Here is a 21,935-nt window from a genome sequence, read left to right on the forward strand (position 1 = left end):
CCCCAAACCCCCCCACCTTCATGGCCTGGGTGCCTCGCACGAGGATGGAGCCCAGTCGGCCATTGAGCTCCATGAATGCCCCCATCACCCCCCTGGGACCCCCCAAAACCCCTTCAGAGCCCCCAAAACCCCCCCAAATCCCTTCCTAGACCCCCCCAAACTCCCCCAGCCCCCCCAAACCCCCCCAAATCCCTTCCTAGACCCCCCCAAACCCCCCCACCTTCATGGCCTGGGTGCCTCGCACGAGGATGGAGCCCAGTCGGCCATTGAGCTCCATGAAACCCCCCCGTCACCCCCCTGGGACCCCCCCAAAACCCCTTCAGAGCCCCCAAAAACCCCCCCAAATCCCTTCCTAGACCCCCCCCAAACCCCCCCAGCCCCCCCAAAACCCCCCACCTTCATGGCCTGGGTGTCTCGCACGAGGATGGAGCGCAGTTGCCCGTTGAGCTCGAAGAAAACCTCCCGCTGCCCGGCCGCGTTCAGGTCCCCCAGCGCCAGCGCCTTGATGTGCAGCGTCTTCCCCCGCTCCAGCTCCACCTGCGCGTGCGAGGGTGGGCGTGCGAGGGTGGGCGTGCAAGGGGTGGGTGTGCGAGGGGTGGGCGGGCGAGGGGTGGGCGGGCGAGGGGATGGGTGCGCGAGGGGTCCTGGGTGCGTGGAGGAGGTGCTGGGGGTGTGCGAGGGGCGGGCGAGGGGGACCCATGGGTGTGCGAGGGGTGTGCAAAGGGTGTGCGAGGGGTGTGCGAGGGGCGGGCGAGGGGACCTATGGGTGTGCAAGGGGTGTGCAAGGGGACCCATGGGTGTGCAAGGGGTGTGCAAGGGGCCCCAGGGGTGTGCGAGGGGCGGGCGAGGGGTCCCAGGGGTGGGCAAGGGGTGTGCAAGGGTGTGCGAGGGGACCCATGGGTGTGCAAGGGGTGTGCAAGGGGCCCCAGGGGTGTGCGAGGGGCGGGCGAGGGGTTCCAGGGGTGCGCAAGGGGTGTGCGAGGGGTCCCAGGGGTGTGCAAGGGGTGTGCGAGGGGACCCATGGGTGTGCAAGGGGTGTGCGAGGGGGCCCCATGGGTGTGCAAAGGGTGTGCAAGGGATGTGCAAGGGGACCTATGGGTGTGCGAGGGGCCCCATGGGTGTGCAAGGGGTGTGCGAGGGGTGTGCAAGGGGTGTGCAAGGGGTGTGCGAGGGGTGTGCAAGGGGTGTGCGAGGGGCCCCATGGGTGTGCAAGGGTGCTGGGGGTGCACAAGGGTGTGCAAGGGGCCCCAGGGGTGTGCGAGGGGTGCTGGGTGTCCCCCCCAGTGCTTCCCAGTGCCCCCTAGTCCCCTCCCATTGCCCCCCAGTCTCCTTCCAGTGCCTCCCAGTGCCCCCCAGTCCCCTCCCAGTGCCTCCCAGTGCCCCCCAGCCCCCTCCCAGTGCCTCCCAGTGCCCCCCAGCCCTCTCCCAGTGCCCCCCAGCCCCCTCCCAGCGCCTCCCAGTGCCCCCCAGCCCCCTCCCATTGTCCCCCAGCCCCCTCCCAGCGCCTCCCATTGCCCCCCAGCCCCCTCCCAGTGCCCCCCAGCCCCCTCCCAGTGCCTCCCAGTGCCCCCCAGCCACCTCCCAGTGCCCCCCAGCCCCCTCCCAGTGCCTCCCAGTGCCCCCCAGCCCCCTCCCAGTGCCCCCCAGTCCCCTCCCAGTGCCTCCCAGTCTCCCCCAGCCCCCTCCCAGTGCCTCCCAGTCCCCCCCCCCACCTCGAACTCCTCGGCGATGGTGGGGCCCTCGAGGAAGAGGCGGGTGCCCAGGCAGGAGACGGGGCCGAAGGTGGAGGCGAAGGTGCGAAATTCCTCGTAGACCTTGGGGTAGAGCGCGGCCGAGAGCAGCTCCTCGGGGCCGGGGGGGGGCCCCGTGCCGCGCCCCCAGCTCCCGCCCCAGCGCCTCGAAATCCAGCGGCGGCAGCGAAGCCCCCGGCCGCCCCTCGACGCGGGGGAGCTCCTTCAGGACCTGCGGGGGGGGGGGGGGGGGGGCGTTGGCATGGCAACGGGGGGGGGGCGGAAGGGCATCCTGCATTAGGGCTGTTGCTAGGGACCCGTTGCTAGGGGCTGGGGCCATGGGAACCAGCATTAGGGCCCGTTGCTAGGGGCTGGTGCCATGGGAACCAGCATTAGGGCCTGTTGCTAGGGACTGGTGCCATGGCAACCAGCATTAGAGCCCGTTGCTAGGGTCGGGTGCCATGGGAACCAGCATTAGGGCCCGTTGCTAGGGGCTGGTGCCATGGGAACCAGCATTAGGGCCTGTTGCTAGGGACTGGTGCCATGGTAACCAGCATTAGGGCCTGTTGCTAGGGACTGGTGCCATGGGAACCAGCGTTAGGACCCGTTGCTAGGGTCGGGTGCCATGGTAACCAGCATTAGGGCCTGTTGCTAGGGACTGGTGCCATGGGAACCAGCGTTAGAGCCCGTTGCTAGGGTCGGGTGCCATGGTAACCAGCATTAGAGCCCGTTGCTAGGGACTGGTGCCATGGGAACCAGCGTTAGGACCCGTTGCTAGGGGCTGGTGCCATGGCAACCAGCATTAGGACCTGTTGCTAGGGTCGGGTGCCATGGCAACCGGCGCTGGGGCCCGTTGCTAAGGTACGGTACCATGGCAACCAGCGCTGGGCCGTTGCCAGGCAGCTGGCACTGGAGGCCGTTGCCAGGGACCGTCACCATGACAACCAGCGCCACGTGCTGTCGCTGGGCCTGGTGCCATGGCAACGGCCTCCAGCAAACCCTCCCAGTGCCTCCCAGTCCTGCCCCAGTGGCCCCCAGTTCCTTTCCAGTGCCCCCCAGTCCCCTCCCAGTGCCTCCCAGCCCACTCCAGTGGCCCCCAGTTCCCTCCCAGTGCCTCCCAGTTCCCTCCCAGTGCCTCCCACTCCCCTCCCAGCCCCCTCCAGTGCCCCCCAGCCCCCTCCAGTCCCTTCCCACTGCCTCACAGTCCCCTCCAGTTCCCTCCCAGTCCCCTCCAGTGGCTCCCAGTTCCCTCCAGCTCCCTCCCAGTGCCTCCCAGTCCCCTCCCAGCCCCCTCCAGCGCCTCCCAGCCCACTCCAGTCCCCTCCCAGTGCCTCCCAGTCCCCTCCAGCTCCCTCCCAGTGCCTCCCAGTCCCTTCCCACTGCCCCCCAGTCCCCTCCCAGTGCCCCCCAGCCCACTCCAGTCCCCTCCCAGTCCCCTCCAGTGGCTCCCAGTTCCCTCCCAGTGCCCCCCAACTCCCTCCCAGTGCCTCCCAGTGCCTCCCACTCCCCTCCAGTGTCCCCCAGTCCCCTCCAGTCCCCTCCCAGTGCCCCCCAGCCCCCTCCCAGTGCCTCCCAGTCCCCTCCCAGTGCCCCCCAGCCCACTCCAGTCCCCTCCCAGTCCCCTCCAGTGGCTCCCCGTTCCCTCCCAGTGCCTCCCAGTCCCCTCCAGCTCCCTCCCAGTGCCTCCCAGTCCCCTCCCAGCCCCCTCCAGTGCCCCCCAGTGCCCTCCAGTCCCCTCCCAGTGCCCCCCAGCCCCCGCCCAGCTCCCTCCCAGTGCCCCCCAGCCCCCTCCCAGTGCCTCCCAGTCCCCTCCCAGCCCCCTCCAGTGCCCCCCAGTCTCCTCCCAGCCCCCTCCAGTGCCCCCCAGCCCACTCCAGTCCCCTCCAGTGACCTCCAGTTCCCTCCTAGTGCCTCCCAGTCCCCTCCCAGTGCCTCCCACTCTCCTCCAGTGCCTCCCAGTCCCCTCCACTCCCCTCCCAGTGCCCCCCAGCCCCCTCCCAGCTCCCTTCCCAGTGCCTCCCAGTCCCCTCCCAGCAGCCCTCCGCACCCGGGAGCGGAAGGGCTCGGGGAAGCCCCCCGGGGGGGTCCCGATGTGCCCCTGGAGGAACTCCACGACGGAGAGGGGGAAGGAGAGCTCGTCCGCCCGCGCCTCCACCTCCTCCCGCGTCAGCCCGTTCTGCACCATGAACTGCGCCAGGTCCCCCACCACCTTCGAGGACGGCGTCACCTGCGCCCGCCAACACCCGGCGGCGTCACCCCGCGGGCGGCGCCCCGGGGGGCTCCTCGCGAGGGACGGGGGGGGGGCTGCTCGCCCTAGGGGGGGTCTTGTCTAGGGGGTGGCACCCAACCCGTGGAGCACCCAGCCCATGGAGACCACCCAACCCATGGGGACCACCCAACGGAGACCACCCAACCCATGGAGACCACCCAACAGAGACCACCCAACCATGGGGACCACCCAACGGAGATCACCCAGCCCATGGAGACCACCCAGCCCATGGAGACCACCCAACAGAGACCACCCAACCCATGGAGACCACCCAACCCATGAGGACCACCCAACCCATGGAGACCAGCCAACAGAGACCACCCAACCCATGGAGACCACCCAACGGAGACCACCCAACCCATGAGGACCACCCAACCCATGGAGACCACCCAACCCATGGAGACCACCCAACAGAGACCACCCAGCCCATGAGGACCACCCAACGGAGACCACCCAACCCATGAGGACCACCCAACTCATGAGGACCACCCAGCCCATGGAGACCACCCAACAGAGACCACCCAGCCCATGGAGACCACCCAACAGAGACCACCCAACCCATGGAGACCACCCAACCCATGGGGACCACCCAACGGAGACCACCCAACCCATGGAGACCACCCAACAGAGACCACCCACTCCATGGAGACCACCCAACGGAGACCACCCAGCCCATGGAGACCACCCAACAGAGCCCACCCGACCCATGGAGACCACCCAGCCCATGGAGACCACCCAACAGAGACCACCCAGCCCATGGAGACCACCCAACAGAGACCACCCAACCCATGAGGACCACCCACCCCATGGGGACCACCCAACGGAGACCACCCAACCCATGGGGACCACCCAACGGAGACCACCCAACCCATGGAGACCACCCAACGGAGATCACCCAGCCCATGGAGACCACCCAACCCATGGGGACCACCCAACGGAGACCACCCAACCCATGGGGACCACCCAACGGAGACCACCCAACCCATGGAGACCACCCAACAGAGACCACCCAACCCATGGGGACCACCCAACAGAGACCACCCAACCCATGGGGACCACCCAACAGAGACCACCCAACCCATGGAGACCACCCAACGGAGATCACCCAGCCCATGGAGACCACCCAACAGAGACCACCCAACCCATGGGGACCACCCAACGGAGATCACCCAGCCCATGGAGACCACCCAACGGAGATCACCCACCCCATGGAGACCACCCAACAGAGACCACCCAACCCATGGGGACCACCCAACGGAGACCACCCAACCCATGAGGACCACCCAACCCATGGAGACCACCCAACCCATGAGGACCACCCAGCCCATGGAGACCACCCAACCCATGAGGACCACCCAACAGAGACCACCCAGCCCATGGAGGCCACCCAGCCCATGGAGACCAGCCAATGGAGACCACCCAGCCCATGGAGACCACCCAACAGAGACCACCCAACCCATGGAGACCACTCAACCCATGGGGACCACCCAACCCATGGGGACCACCCAACAGAGACCACCCACCCCATGGAGACCACCCACCCCATGGAGACCATCGCACCCCATGGAGACCACCCACCCCATGGAGACCACCCACCCCATGGAGGCCATCGCACCCCATGGAGACCACCCACTCCATGGAGACCACCCAACCCATGGGGACCACCCAGCCCATGGAGACCACCCAACGGAGACCACCCAACCCATGGAGACCACCCAACCCATGAGGACCACCCAACAGAGACCACCCACCCCATGGAGACCACCCAACAGAGACCACCCAACCCATGAGGACCACCCACCCCATGGGGACCACCCAATGGAGACCACCTAACCCATGGAGACCACCCAACAGAGACCACCCAACCCATGGAGACCACCCAACCCATGAGGACCACCCAACCCATGGAGACCACCCAACCCATGAGGACCACCCAGCCCATGGAGGCCACCCAGCCCATGGAGACCACCCAACAGAGACCACCCACCCCATGGAGACCACCCACCCCACGGAGACCATCGCACCCCATGGAGACCACCTCCATCACCACCACCCCACAGAAACCACCCCACAAAGACCATCTCCACCACCCCCCCCCCCCCATGGAGACCACCCCTCCCATGGAGACCACCCCCCCCATGGAGACCCCTCCCATGAAGCCCCCCCCCCCCACCTTAATGAGGTCCCCGAGGAGCTTGTTGGCCTCGGCGTAGGCTTTCTTGACCTCCTTGAACTTGTGGCCCAGCCCCATGGCGTGGGCCTGGAAGTGGAGGTTGGTGTATTGTCCCCCCGGGATCTCGTTCTCGTAGACGTCGGCGTTGCCCGACTTCATGGTGGCCGTGCAGTCGAAGGCGGCGTAGAGCGCCCGCGCCCCCTCCCAGTACTCGCTGTACTCGAACACCCGCTCCAGCGCGATGCCTGCGGGAGGGTGGGGGTGGGCGGGGGGCACCCATGGGTGGGGACGTCGCGGCGAGGGGGCGGGGGCCGCCGGCGGTTGAGGGACGCGGTGGATTGGGCGTAATGTCGTGATTGAGGCGGTATCGCGGCGGCCGTGGGTCCGTGGCCACGGCTATGGTGGCACCTCCATGACCGTGGTGGAACCTCCATGACCACGTCCCCACCTCCATGACCACGTCCCCACCTCCACGACCATGTCATCATCTCCATGACCACGTCATCATCTCCATAACCACGTCATCATCTCCATAACCACGTCACCACCTCTTCCATGACCGCGTCACCACCTCCATGACCACGGTGCCATTGCCAAGACCATGGTGGCACCTCCATGACCACGTCCCCACCTCCATGACCACATTGCCACCTCCATGACCACGTCATCATCTCCATAACCATGTCATCATCTCCATAACCACGTCACCACCTCTTCCATGACCACGTCACCACCTCCATGACCACGGTGCCATTGCCAAGACCATGGTGGCAACTCCATGACCACGTCGTCACCTCCATGACCACGTCATCATCTCCATAACCATGTCATCATCTCCATAACCACGTCACCACCTCTTCCATGACCACGTCACCACCTCCATGACCACGGTGCCATTGCCAAGACCATGGTGGCAACTCCATGACCACGTCGTCACCTCCATGACCACGTCATCATCTCCATAACCATGTCATCATCTCCATAACCACGTCACCACCTCTTCCATGACCACGTCACCACCTCCATGACCACGGTGCCATTGCCAAGACCATGGTGGCACCTCCATGACCACGTCCCCACCTCCATAACCACGTCATCATCTCTATAACCATGGTGGCACCTCCACGACCACGCCCCCACCTCTATGACCATGGTGGCACCTCCATAACCACGTCACCACCTCCTCCACGACCACGTCCCCACCTCCACGACCACGTCACCACCTCTATGACCATGGTGGCACCTCCATAACTACGTCCCCACCTCCTCCACAACCACGTCACCACCTCCACGACCACGTCACCACCTCTATGACCATGGTGGCACCTCCATAACCACGTCACCACCTCCTCCACAACCACGTCACCACCTCCACGACCACGTCACCACCTCTATGACCATGGTGGCACTCCATAACCACGTCCCCACCTCCATAACATGGTGGCACCTCCATAACCACGTCCCCACCTCCTCCACAACCACGTCACCACCTCTATGACCATGGTGGCACTCCATAACCACGTCCCCACCTCCATAACATGGTGGCACCTCCATAACCACGTCCCCACCTCCTCCGCGACCACGGTGGCCCCTCCGCGACCACAGCGGCCCCTCCACGACCACGGCGGCCCCTCCGCGGGGGTGTCCGTACCTGTGTCGAGGGGGGTCCCACGGGCGCAGGCCACCAAGGCGCCCATGCTGGGTTGGGAGGTCATGCCGGCCATGGCGTCCACCGCCACGTCCACCACGTCGGCGCCGGCGTTGGCGGCCGCCAACATGGAGGCGACGGCGGCCCCGGCGGTGTCGTGGGTGTGGACGTGCAGCGGCACCTCGGGGAAGCGCTCCCGTAGGGCGCCCACCAGCAAGCGGGCGGCCGCCGGCTTCAGCAGCCCCGCCATGTCCTGGGGGCGGGGCGGGGGGGTCACGGGGGGGCACGGGGGGGCACGGGGGGGCAGGGGGACCCCACCCCCCACCTCCCAGCCCGTCTTGATCCCCCCCGCCCCCGCGGTTTGGGGGAGTTGGGGACCCCCAAATCCACCCCCCAGCCCCCCAAGACCCCCCAAACCCCCTTCCCATCCCCTCCAGGCTCCCCAAAATCCCCCCAAGACCCCCCAAACCCCCTTCCCACCCCCCCAATCCCCCTCCAGGCTCCCCAAAACCCCCCCAAGACCCCCCAAACCCCCTTCCCACCCCCTCAATCCCCCTCCAGGCTCCCCAAAATCCCCCCAAGACCCCCCAAATCCCCCTCCCATCTCCTCCAGACTCCCCAAAATCCCCCCAAGACCCCCCAAACCCCCTTCCCACCCCCCCAATCCCCCTCCAGGCTCCCCAAAACCCCCCCAAGACCCCCCAAACCCCCTTCCCACCCCCTCAATCCCCCTCCAGGCTCCCCAAAATCCCCCCAAGACCCCCCAAATCCCCCTCCCATCTCCTCCAGACTCCCCAAAATCCCCCCAAGACCCCCCAAACCCCCTTCCCACCCCCCCAATCCCCCTCCAGGCTCCCCAAAACCCCCCCAAGACCCCCCAAACCCCCTTCCCACCCCTTAAGACCCCCCAAACCCCCTTCCCACCCCCCCAATCCCCATCCAGGCTCCCCAAAATTCCCCCAAGACCCCTCCAACCCCCTTCCCACCCCCCCAATCTCCCTCCAGGCTCCCCAAAATCCCCCCAAGACCCCCCAAATCCCCCTCCCATCCCCTCCAGGCTCCCCAAAATCCCCCCAAGACCCCCCAAACCCCCTTCCCACCCCTTAAGACCCCCCAAACCCCCTTCCCACCCCCCCAATCCCCATCCAGGCTCCCCAAAATCCCCCCAAGACCCCCCCAAACCCCCTTCCCACCCCTTAAGACCCCCCAAACCCCCTTCCCACCCCCCCAATCCCCCTCCAGGCTCCCCAAAATCCCCCCAAGACCCCCCAAATCCCCCTCCCATCCCCTCCAGGCTCCCCAAAATCCCCCCAAGACCTCCCAAACCCCCTTCCCACCCCCCCAATCCCCATCCAGGCTCCCCAAAATCCCCCCAGAACCCCTCAAATCCCCCTCCCATCCCCTCCAGGCTCCCCAAAATCCCCCAAGACCCCCCAAACCCCCTTCCCACCCCCCCAATCCCCATCCAGGCTCCCCAAAATCCCCCCAAGACCTCCCAAACCCCCTTCCCATCCCCTCCAGGCTCCCCAAAATCCCCCCAAGACCCCCCAAATCCCCCTCCCATCCCCTCCAGGCTCCCCAAAATCCCCCCAGAACCCCTCAAATCCCCCTCCCATCCCCTCCAGGCTCCCCAAAATCCCCCCAAGACCCCCCAAATCCCCCTCCCATCCCCTCCAGGCTCCCCAAAATCCCCCCAAGACCCCTCAAATCCCCCTCCCATCCCCTCCAGGCTCCCCAAAATCCCCCCAAGACCCCCCAAATCCCCCTCCCATCCCCTCCAGGCTCCCCAAAATCCCCCCAAGACCCCCCAATCCCCCTCCCATCCCCTCCAGGCTCCCCAAAATCCCCCCAAGACCCCTCAAATCCCCCTCCCATCCCCTCCAGGCTCCCCAAAATCCCCCCAAGACCCCCCAAATCCCCCTCCCATCCCCTCCAGGCTCCCCAAAATCCCCCCAAGACCCCCCAAATCCCCCTCCCATCCCCTCCAGGCTCCCCAAAATCCCCCCAAGACCCCCCAATCCCCCTCCCATCCCCTCCAGGCTCCCCAAAATCCCCCCAAGACCCCTCAAATCCCCCTCCCATCCCCTCCAGGCTCCCCAAAATCCCCCCAAGACCCCCCAATCCCCCTCCCATCCCCTCCAGGCTCCCCAAAATCCCCCCAAGACCCCTCAAATCCCCCTCCCATCCCCTCCAGGCTCCCCAAAATCCCCCCAAGACCCCCCAATCCCCCTCCCATCCCCTCCAGGCTCCCCAAAATCCCCCCAAGACCCCCCAATCCCCCTCCCATCCCCTCCAGGCTCCCCAAAATCCCCCCAAGACCCCTCAAATCCCCCTCCCATCCCCTCCAGGCTCCCCAAAATCCCCCCAAGACCCCCCAAATCCCCCTCCCATCCCCTCCAGGCTCCCCAAAATCCCCCCAAGACCCCCCAAATCCCCCTCCCATCCCCTCCAGGCTCCCCAAAATCCCCCCAAGACCCCCCAAATCCCCCTCCCATCCCCTCCAGGCTCCCCAAAATCCCCCCAAGACCCCTCAAATCCCCCTCCCATCCCCTCCAGGCTCCCCAAAATCCCCCCAAGACCCCCCAATCCCCCTCCCATCCCCTCCAGGCTCCCCAAAATCCCCCCAAGACCCCTCAAATCCCCCTCCCATCCCCTCCAGGCTCCCCAAAATCCCCCCAAGACCCCCCAATCCCCCTCCCATCCCCTCCAGGCTCCCCAAAATCCCCCCAAGACCCCCCCCAAATCCCCCTCCCATCCCCTCCAGGCTCCCCAAAATCCCCCCAAGACCCCCCAAATCCCCCTCCCATCCCCTCCAGGCTCCCCAAAATCCCCCCAAGACCCCTCAAATCCCCCTCCCATCCCCTCCAGGCTCCCCAAAATCCCCCCAAGACCCCCCAATCCCCCTCCCATCCCCTCCAGGCTCCCCAAAATCCCCCCAAGACCCCCCCCAAACCCCCTTCCCACCCTCCCCATCCCCCCCCCCCCCCAAACCTTGATGCAGAGGATGTGGGTGCCGGCGGCCACCAGCTCGCGGGCCAGGGCCAGGTAGTAGTCGAGGGTGTACTTGGTGCGGGTGGGGTCGGCCACGTCGCCGGTGTAGGAGAGGGCGGCCTCCACCACCGCGCCCGCCCGCCCGGCCGCCTCCACCCCCAGCAGCAGGTTGGGGAGGTAGTTGAGGGCGTCGAAGACGCGGAAGATGTCCATCCCGTTGGCCACCGCCACCTCGCAGAAGCTGGGGGGGGGCGAAGCGGGGGGAAGGAGGGGGTCCTCGTGTCACTCCCCCCCTCCCTGTGTCCCCTCCTGTGTCCCCGTGTCGCCTCATCCCTCCGTGTCTCCCCGTGTCCCCAAATCCCTCCGTGTCCCCGGCTCCATCCATGTCCCCATGTCCATCCGTGTCCCCATGTGCCTTCATCCCTCCATGTCCCCCCCATCCCCGTGTCGCCTCATCCCTCCGTGTCTCCCCGTGTCCCCAAATCCCTCCGTGTCCCCATGTCCCTCCCTGTCCCCATGTCCCTCCACGTCCCTGTGTCCCCCCACGTCCCCGTGTCCCCTCATCCCTCCATGTCTCCCCATGTCCCACCACATCCCTATGTCCCCCCATGCCCCCAGGTCCCCCCATGTCCCCAAGTCTTCCCACGTCCCCAGGTCCCCCCATGTCCCCGTGTCCCCTCATCCCTCCATGTCCCCCCATGTCCCCTTATCCCTCCATGTCTCCCCATGACCCCATGTCCCCACGTCCCCATGTCCCCCTATGCCCCCAAGTCCCCCCATGTCCCCATGTCCCCTCATCCCTCCATGTCCCCCCACGTCCCCCCATGTCCCCATGTCCCCCCACGTCCCCAGGTCCCCATGTCCCCTCATGTCCCCATGCCCCCCCACGTCCCCGTGTCCCCTCATCCCTCCACGTCCCCCCATGTCCCCCTATCCCTTCATGTCCCTCCATGTCCCCATGTCCCCCCATGTCCCCCCACGTCCCCACATCCCCCCATGTCCCCTCATCCCTCCATGCCCCCCCACGTCCCCATGTCCCCCTGTGCCCCCAGGTCCCCCCATGTCCCCATGTCCCCGTGTCCCCTCATCCCTCCATGCCCCCCCACGTCCCCCCGTGCCCCCAAGTCCCCCCACATCCCCGTGTCCCCTCATCCCTCCACGTCCCCCCATGTCCCCTTATACCTTCATGTCCTTCCACGTCCCCATGTCCCCCCATGTCCCCTCATCCCCCCACATACCCATGTCCCCCTGTGCCCCCAGGTCCCCCCATGTCCCCGTGTCCCCTCATCCTTCCATGCCCCCCTACGTCCCCTTATCCCTTCATGTCCTTCCACGTCCCCGTGTCCCCTCATCCCCCCGCGCCCCCAAGTCCCCCCACGTCCCCGTGTCCCCTCATCCCCCCACGTCCCCCCATGTCCCCTCATCCCCCTATGTCCCCATGTCCCCCCCGTGTCCCCCCATGTCCCCGCGTCCCCCCGCTGACCGGTAGACGACGTTGTCGGGGTAGTTGGTGTAGCCGACGGCGTTGGCGCCGCGCAGCAGCATCTGGAAGGGGATGTTGGGGACCAGGCGCCGCAGCTCCCGCAGCCGCTCCCAGGGGCACTCGTGCAGGAACCGCATGGCCACGTCGAAGGTGGCGCCTGCCGGACACGCCCCGCCCCCGGGACGTCACCTGGGGCAAGCCCCGCCCCCTCCCGTGCAAGCCCCGCCCCTCCCGTGCAAGCCACGCCCCCTTGTGCAAACCCCGCCCCTTTGCGCAAGCCCCCCCCCCCGCCACCCTTCCCACCTCTGCTGCATGGCTTAGTGCCCCCCTGCAAGCCCCGCCCCCTGGTGAAACCCCACCCCCATTAGCCACGCCCACCCGACAAAGCCCCGCCTTTAGACACCCTGCACCAGTGAAGCCCCGCCCCCAAGCCCCACCCCTTCCCATGGGAAGGCCCCGCCCCTCTAAGCCACGCCCCCCCTCCCGGCCACACCCTCTGGGCATAGCCCCACCCCCGAGGCATCCCCACCAATGCCCCACCCCGCGACCACACCCCTTCAAGCCCCACCCCCTCGCTGAAGCCCCACCCACCAGGGGGCAGTTCCACCCCTGAGACCACACCCCTTCAAGCCCCGCCCCTTCCCCAAACCCCGCCCCCTCGCTGAAGCCCCGCCCACTGGAGCAACCCCACCCTGAGACCACACCCCTTCAAGCCCCGCCCCTTCCCAAAACCCTGGCCCCTCCTGAAGCCCCGCCCCCGGGGCAACCCCACCAATGCCCTGCCCTGAGACCACACCCCTTCAAGCTCCGCCCCTTCCCGAAGCCCCGCCCCCTCGCTGAAGCCCCGCCCACTGGAGCAACCCCACCCCGAGACCACACCCATTCAAGCCCCGCCCCTTCCCAAACCCCCGCCCCCTCGCCGAAGCCCCGCCCCCTGGAGCATCCCTCCCATTGACCCCGCACACCCCATCCCCATGGTGACCCACCCCGAGACCCCGCCCACTCAGGCCACGCCCCTCAGAGACCACGCCCCCCCTTTCCACAGGCCACGCCCCCTCCTCACCTCCCCAGGTCTCCATGCTGCAGAGGGGGCTGAGGGCGTGGGCGACGAAGGGGGCGACGCGGGCGAGGTCGCGGGTGCGGACGCGGGTGGCGAGCAGGGATTGGTGGGCGTCGCGGAAGGTGGTGTCGGTGAGGAGCAGCCCCCGGTGAGCCCGCACCGCCCGGGCGAAGCCCCCCGGGCCCTCCCGCGCCAGCACCGCCCGCAGCCCCGCCGGGGGGGGCCCTGCCGCGGCGGGGAGGGGGCGGTGAGCGGCGCCGGGCGGGCGGCGGGCGCAGGCCGGGCACGCGCCGAGCACGCGCCACGCGTAGGCTGGGCACGCGCCGTGGCGTGTCGGGCACACGCCAAGCACGCGGCGTGCGTAGGCCGGGCACGCGCCACCGACACGCCAAGCACACGCCAAGCACGTGGCATGTATAGACCAGGCACACACTAAGCACACGCCAAGCACACGGCGTGTATAGGCCAAGCACACGCCAAGCACACGCCAAGCACACGGCGTGTATAGGCCGGGCACATGGCAAGCACACGCCAAGCACACGCCAAGCACACGGCGTGCATAGGCCGGGCACACGCCAAGCACACGCCAAGCACACGGCGTGCATAGGCCGGGCACACGCCAAGCACACGCCAAGCACACGCTAAGCACACGGCGTGTATAGGCCAAGCACACGCCAAGCACACGCCAAGCACACGGCGTGCATAGGCCGGGCACACGCCAAGCACACGCCAAGCACACGGCGTGTATAGGCCGGGCACACGCCAAGCACACGCCAAGCACACGCTAAGCACACGGCGTGTATAGGCCGGGCACATGGCAAGCACACGCCAAGCACACGCCAAGCACACGGCGTGCATAGGCCGGGCACACGCCAAGCACACGCCAAGCACACGCTAAGCACACGGCGTGTATAGGCCAAGCACACGCCAAGCACACGCCAAGCACACGGCGTGCATAGGCCGGGCACACGCCAAGCACACGCCAAGCACACGGCGTGTATAGGCCGGGCACACGCCAAGCACACGCCAAGCACACGCTAAGCACACGGCGTGTATAGGCCGGGCACATGGCAAGCACACGCCAAGCACACGCCAAGCACACGGCGTGCATAGGCCGGGCACACGCCAAGCACACGCCAAGCACACGCTAAGCACACGGCGTGTATAGGCCGGGCACATGCCACAGACACATCAAGCACACGGCATGCATAGGCCGGGCACATGCCAAGCACACGGCAAGCACACGCCAAGCACACGGCATGCATAGGCCGGGCACACGCCAAGCACACGCCGGGCACACGCCAAGCACACGCCAAGCACACGCCAAGCACACGCCATCCATAGGCCGGGCACACGCCAAGCACACGCCAAGCACACGCCAAGCACACGCCAAGCACACGGCGTGCATAGGCCGGGCACACGCCAAGCACACGCCAAGCACACGCTAAGCACATGGCGTGTATAGGCCGGGCACACGCCAAGCACACGCCAAGCACACGCCAAGCACACGGCGTGCATAGGCCGGGCACACGCCAAGCACACGCCAAGCACACGCCAAGCACACGCCATCCATAGGCCGGGCACACGCCAAGCACACGCCAAGCACACGCCAAGCACACGCCATGCATAGGCTGTGCCCACGCGGCAGCGTGCCAGGCACACACGATCACACGCCAGGCACACGCCAGGCACACGCCAGGCACACGCCAAGCACAGGCGTGCATAGGCCGGGCACGCGCCAAGCACACGCCAAGCACACGCCAAGCACACGCCAAGCACACAGCATGCATAGGCCGGGCACACGCCAAGCACACGCCAAGCACACGCTAAGCACATGGCGTGTATAGGCCGGGCACACGCCAAGCACACGCCAAGCACACGCTAAGCACATGGCATGTATAGGCCGGGCACACGCCAAGCACACGCCATGCATAGGCCGGGCACACGCCACAGACACATCAAGCACACGGCATGCATAGGGCGGGCACACGCCAAGCACACGCCGGGCACACGCCAAGCACACGCCAAGCACACGCCAAGCACACGCCATGCATAGGCTGTGCCCACGCGGCGGCGTGCCAGGCACACACGATCACACGCCAGGCACACGCCAAGCACACGCCGCGCCCCGCCCCTCCCCCGCTCACCCATGGGCACCGGGGGGGGGATGGGCTCCACCAGCGCCGCCTTGGCCTTGACCGGGAGGGGGGTGCTGGGGCCGTTCACCATCACGTGACCTGCGGGGGGGGGAGGGGGGGGCACGTGGGACCCCCCGAAACCCCAGGGACCCCCCCAAACCCCTCCCAGCTCCCCCAGAGCCCCCCAGTTCCCCTCCCAGTCCCCCCAGTGTCCCCCCAAGACCCCCCCCAGCCCCCGCAGGGACCCCTTAGAGCCCCCAGGACCCCCCAGTTCCCCTCCCAGCCCCCCCAGGACCCCCCCAGGGCCCCCCAGTTCCCCTCTCAGCCCCCCCAGAACCCCCCCAGGGCCCCCCAGTTCCCCTCCCAGCCCCCCCAGGGACCCCTTAGAGCCCCCAGGACCCCCCAGTTCCCCTCCCAGCCCCCCCCGAGCCCCCAGAACCCCCCTAGGGCCCCCCAGTTCCCCTCCCAGCCCCCCCAGGACCCCCCCAGGGCCCCCCAGTTCCCCTCTCAGCCCCCCCAGAACCCCCCCAGGGCCCCCCAGTTCCCCTCCCAGCCCCCCCAGGGACCCCTTAGAGCCCCCAGGACCCCCCAGTTCCCCTCCCAGCCCCCCCCGAGCCCCCAGGGACCCCCCCAGGGACCCCCAGTTCCCCTCCCAGCCCCCCCAGGACCCCCCCAGGGCCCCCCAGTTCCCCTCTCAGCCCCCCCAGGGACCCCTGTGAGCCCCCAGGACCCCCCAGTTCCCCTCCCAGCCCCCCCAGAGCCCCCAGAACCCCCCTAGGGCCCCCCAGTTCCCCTCCCAGCCCCCCCAGGACCCCCCCAGGGCCCCCCAGTTCCCCTCTCAGCCCCCCCAGAACCCCCCCAGGGCCCCCCAGTTCCCCTCCCAGCCCCCCCAGGGACCCCTTAGAGCCCCCAGGACCCCCCAGTTCCCCTCCCAGCCCCCCCCGAGCCCCCAGGGACCCCCCCAGGGCCCCCCAGTTCCCCTCCCAGCCCCCCCAGGACCCCCCCAGGGCCCCCCAGTTCCCCTCTCAGCCCCCCCAGTGTCCCCCCAGAGCCCCCCCCGCAGCCCCCATACCCAGATAGTGAAGCAACTTCTGGGCCCGATTCTGGCCGGGGCGGAGGTGGAAGAGTTCGGGGTTCTCGTCGATGAACTGGGTGTCGGCCGCGCCCCCCAAAAACTGGGGGTGGGCCAGGACGTTCTGCAGGAAGGGGATGTTCGTCTGCGCGAGACGCGCTCGTTAGCGGGCGACGCGCGAGGGGCCGGCCGCCATGTCGTCGTCGTCGTCGTCGTCGTCGTCGTCCCCCCCCTTTCCTCGTGCGACGCACGGGGACCCCGGTGCGGTGCACGACCCCGCCAGCCCGTTGTGCGTCGCACGAGGGCCCCCCAATACCCTCCCCGTGCATCTCCCGCCCCCCCCAAAGCCCCGGGGTCCCCCCAAAGCCCCCAGAGACCCCCCCCAAAGCCACAAGGAACCCCCAAAGCCCCCAGAGACCCCCCAAAAAGCCTCAGGGTCCCCCCCAAAGCCTCCAGGTCCCCCCCAAAACCCCGGGGTCCCCCCTAAAGCCACAAGGACAACCCCAAATCCCCCAGAGACCCCCCAAAAAGCCTCAGGATCCCCCCCAAAACCCCAGGATCCCCCCAAATCCCCCAGAGACCCCCCCAAAGCCCCCAGATTCCCCCCCAAAAGCCTCAGGGCCCCCCCAAAGCCCTCACAGACCCCTCTGAAAGCCTCAGAGTCCCCCCAAAGCCCCCAGAGAATCCCCAAAAGCCCCCAGATTCCCCCCAAAAAAGCCTCAGGGTCCCCTCAAATCCCCCAGAGACCCCCCCAAAGCCCCAGAGTCCGCCCCAAAAGCCTCAGGGTCCCCTCAAATCCCCCAGAGACCCCCCCAAATCCCCAGGATCCCCCCCAAAACCCCGGGGTCCCCCCCCAAAGCCCCACCTTGACCCCGCGGATGCGGAACTCGGCCAGGGCCCGGCTCATCTTGGCGGCGGCGGCCGGCTGGTCGGGCCCGTGGGCCACCACTTTGACCAGCAGGGAGTCGTAGTGGGGGGAGATCAGGGCCCCCTGGAAAGCCGAGGCCCCGTCCAGGCGGATCCCCATCCCCTCGCCGCTGCGGAACACCTGCCGGCACCCCCAGACCCTATAGACAACCCTATAGGCGCCCGCGGGCCCTAAAGGGTCCTGCGGGGCCCCTATACAGCCTCCTGCGGGCACCCACCCGCCACCCAGAGCCCCACAGAGCCTCCTATGGGCACCCCACGACCTACAGAGCCCCTATAGAGCTTCCTACAGGCACTTATGGACCCTATAGGGTCCCACGGAGCCCCTATAGGGCCTCCTATGGGCACCTATAGGCTCTACGTGGTCCCACAGAGTCCCTATAGAGCCTCTTATGGGTACCTATCCACTCCACGGAGCCTCCTATGGGCACCCCACAACCTACAGAGCCCCTATAGAGCTTCCTACAGGCACCTATGGACCCTATAGGGTCCCACGGAGCCCCTATAGGGCCTCCTATGGGCACCTATAGGCTCTATGTGGCCCCATGGAATCCCTATAGAGCCTCTTATGGGCACCTATCCACTCCACAGAGCCTCCTATGGGCACCCCGCAACCTACAGAGCCCCTATAGAGCTTCCTACAGGCACCTATGGACCCTATAGGGTCCCACGGAGCCCCTATAGGGCCTCCTATGGGCACCTATAGGCTCTATGTGGTCCCACAGAGCCCCTATAGAGCCTCTTATGGGACCCTATCCACTCCACAGAGCCTCCTATGGGCACCCCTCCATCCCATAGAGCCCCCTACAGGCACCCCCAGACCCTATAGAAAACCCTATAGGCGCCCGCGGGCCCTAAAGGGTCCTGCGGGGCCCCTATACAGCCTCCTGCAGGCACCCACCCGCCACCCAGCACCTCCTATGGGCACCCCACGACCTGCAGAGCCCCTATAGAGCTTCCTACAGGCACCTATGGACCCTATAGGGTCCCACGGAGCCCCTATAGAGCCTCCTATGGGCACCTATAGGCTCTACGTGGTCCCACAAAGCCCCTACAGAACCTGTTATGGGCACCTATCCACTCCACAGAGCCTCCTATGGGCACCCCTCCATCCCATAGAGCCTCTATAGAGTCTCCTACAGGCACCTATGGACCCTATAGAGTCCCATGGAGCCCCTATAGAGCCTCCTACAAGCACCCCTTCGCCCCACAGGGTCCCACAAAGCCTCCTACAGGCACTTATGGGCCCTATATGGTCCTACAAACCCCTATAGAGCCTCCTGCGGGCACCTATGGGCCCTATATGGTCCCACAGAGCCCCTATAGAGCCTCCTGCGGGCACCTACGGGCCCTATATGGTCCTACAACCCCCTATAGAGCCTCCTGTGGGCACTTATGGGCCCTATATGGTCCCACGGAGCCCCTATAGAGCCTCCTGCGGGCACCTACGGGCCCTATATGGTCCCACAGAGCCCCTATAGAGCCTCCTGTGGGCACCTACGGGCCCTATATGGTCCCACGGAGCCCCTATAGAGCCTCCTGCGGGCACCTACGGGCCCTATATGGTCCTACAACCCCCTATAGAGCCTCCTGTGGGCACCTATGAACCCTATATGGTCCTACAACCCCCTATAGAGCCTCCTGCGGGCACCTACGGGCCCTATATGGTCCTACAACCCCCTATAGAGCCTCCTGTGGGCACTTATGGGCCCTATATGGTCCCACGGAGCCCCTATAGAGCCTCCTGCGGGCACTTATGGGCCCTATATGGTCCCACGGAGCCCCTATAGAGCCTCCTGCGGGCACCTATGGGCCCTATATGGTCCCACAGAGCCCCTATAGAGCCTCCTGCCGGCACCTATGGACCCTATATGGGGGTCTAATGGGAGGGGTCCTAGGGGAGTCCCGGGGGGGTCCCATGAGGGGGTCCTAGGAGGGGGGACCTATAGGGGTCCCATAGGGGGGTCCCAAGGGTGGGGGGTCCCAAGGGGGTCCCATAGGGGGGGTCCCAAGGTGGGGGTCCTATGGGGGGGTTCCAGTGTGGGGTCCTAGGGGTGATCCCATAGGGGGGCCCCAGGGGGGTCCTAAGGGGGGGTCTGGGGGGGTCCCAAGGGTGGGGGTCCCATGGGGGGGCCCTGGGTGGGGGTCCCAAGAGACTCAAGGGGGTGAGGGGGTCCCCAAGGTGGGGTGAGCGGGTGTCCCCAAGGTGAGGGGGGTCCCCAAGGAGGGGTGGGGGGTCCTCAAGGTGGGGGGGTGTCCCCAAGGTGGGTGGGGGGTCCCCAAGGTGGGGGGGGTGTCCCCAAGGAAGGGTGGGGGGTCCCAAGGTGGGGTGAGGGGGTCCCCAAGGAGGGGTGAGGGGTCCCCAAGGTGGGGTGGGGGGGTCCCCAAGGTGGGGAGGGTGTCCCCAAGGAAGGGTGGGGGGTCCCCAAGGTGGGGTGAGGGGGTCCCCAAGGTGGGGGGTCCCAAGGTGGGGGGGGGTCCCCAAGGTGGGGGGGGGTCCCAAGGTGGGGTGAGGGGGTCCCCAAGGTGGGGTGAGGGGGTCCCCAAGGTGGGCGGGGTGTCCCAGGGTGGGGTGAGGGTGTCCCCAAGGTGGGGTGAGGGGGTGTCCCCAAGGTGAGGGGGGGTCCCAAGGTGGGGTGAGGGGGTCCCCAAGGTGGGGTGGTGTCCCCAAGGTGGGGGGGGTGTCCCAGGGTGGGGTGAGGGGGTCACCAAGGTGGGGTGAGGGGGTCCCCAAGGCGGGGGGGGGGTCCCCAAGGCGGGGGGGGGGGTCCCCAAGGTGGGGTGAGGAGGTCCCAAGGTGGGGGGGGTGTCCCAGGGTGGGGTGAGGGGGTCCCCAAGGTGGGGTGAGGGGGTGTCCCCAAGGTGAGGGGGGATCCCAAGGTGGGGTGAGGGGGTCCCCAAGTCGGGGTGGGAGGGTCCCCAAGGCGGGGGGGTCCCAAGGTGGGGTGAGGGGGTCCCCAAGGTGGGGTGAGGGGGTGTCCCCAAGGTGAGGGGGGGTCCCAAGGTGGGGTGAGGGGGTCCCCAAGGTGGGGGGGGTGTCCCAGGGTGGGGTGAGGGGGTCACCAAGGTGGGGTGAGGGGGTCCCCAAGGCGGGGTGGGGGGGTCCCCAAGGCGGGGGGGTCCCAAGGTGGGGTGAGGGGGTCCCCAAGGCGGGGGGGTCCCATGGGGGCACCTCGATGCGCCCGGTGTCGGGCTGGAAGCCGCGAGCGGGGTCCTCGGTGGTGACGCGGCACTGGATGGCGCAGCCGTTCACCCGGATGCTCTCCTGCCGCAGCCCCAGCTCCGGCAGCGACCGCCCCGCCGCCACCTGCAGCTGAGCGTGGACCAGGTCCACGCTGGCCGGGGGTCACCGGGGGGGACCCCAATATTTGGGGAGGACCCCGGTGTTTGGGGGGGACCCCGGTGTTTGGGGGGGACCGGAGCATCCCGCATCCCGCATCCCTCCAGGGGCCCAGAACCATCCTGCAACCCCCCCACCCCAGGGACCCAGGTGTCCAGGGGGGGCACCCAGGCATTTGGGGGGCACCCTGGCATCTGGGGGGGACCCCAGCCTTTGGGGGGACCCTGGTATTTGGGGGGGACCCCGGTATTTGGGGGACCAGAGCATCCCGCATCCCTCCGGCCACCCAACCATCCCGGGAAGCAGAAGCATCCCGTAACCCCCTGCACCCAGGGGGGGCACCCATGCATCCTGGGAGGGCACCCAGGCATTTGGGGGGCACCCTGGCATCTGGGGGGACCCTGGCATCTGGGGGGACCCCGGTATTTGGGGGGGACCCCGGTATTTGGGGGACCAGAGCATCCCGTATCCCTCCGGGCACCCAACCATCCCGGGAAGCAGAAGCAGCCCGTAACCCCCTGCACCCAGGGGGGACCCCGGCGTCCCAGGGGGGGCACCCATGCGTCCTGGGGGGCCACCCAGGCATTTGGGGGGCACCCTGGCATCTGGGGGGGACCCCAGCCTTTGGGGGGACCCCGGTATTTGGGGGGGACCCCGGTATTTGGGGGACCAGAGCATCCCGCATCCCTCCGGCCACCCAACCATCCCGGGAAGCAGAAGCAGCCCGTAACCCCCTGCACCCAGGGGGGACCCCGGCGTCCCGGGGGGGGCACCCATGCGTCCTGGGGGGGCACCCAGGCACCCAGGGGGGCACCCAGGGGTGGACACTCACTCGGTGATCTCTTCGGTGACCGTGTGCTCCACTTGCAGGCGGGAGTTGACCTCGATGAAGTAGTAATCCCCGTTCTGATCCACCAGGAACTCCACCGTCCCCGCGTTCTCGTAGCCCACCTGCGGCACCCCCGCCACCGTCAGCCCGGACCTCGGGGTCCCCTTGGGTGCCTGGGTGCCCCCCTGGATCCCAGGGTGCCCCCCTGGGCTCCTGGGTGCCCCCCTGGGCTCTTGGGTGCTCCCCTGGGCTCCTGGGTGCCTCCCTGGGCTCCT

General features: G+C 67.8%; 1 protein-coding gene across 1 annotated transcript in view; it reads right to left on the reverse strand.

The window, feature by feature from the left end:
* Positions 1-396: 396 nt before the first annotated feature.
* Positions 397-21,935, reverse strand: part of LOC309604216 (pyruvate carboxylase, mitochondrial-like) — a gene marked incomplete at both ends in the record, with an annotated part of 37,859 nt that continues 16,320 nt past the window's right edge. Inside the window, 14 exon segments of the mRNA XM_082339151.1 lie at positions 397-537; positions 1,713-1,865; positions 1,867-1,962; positions 3,778-3,957; positions 6,173-6,417; positions 7,824-8,073; positions 10,812-11,052; positions 12,295-12,451; positions 13,358-13,579; positions 15,502-15,591; positions 16,565-16,709; positions 17,430-17,612; positions 20,664-20,826; positions 21,664-21,782. Coding sequence (XP_082195277.1) covers positions 397-537; positions 1,713-1,865; positions 1,867-1,962; positions 3,778-3,957; positions 6,173-6,417; positions 7,824-8,073; positions 10,812-11,052; positions 12,295-12,451; positions 13,358-13,579; positions 15,502-15,591; positions 16,565-16,709; positions 17,430-17,612; positions 20,664-20,826; positions 21,664-21,782 — 2,385 coding nt within the window.

Source organism: Platalea leucorodia (assembly GCF_965183815.1).
Source record: "Platalea leucorodia genome assembly, contig: HAP1_HAP1_SCAFFOLD_472, whole genome shotgun sequence".
Taxonomy (NCBI): domain Eukaryota; kingdom Metazoa; phylum Chordata; class Aves; order Pelecaniformes; family Threskiornithidae; genus Platalea; species Platalea leucorodia.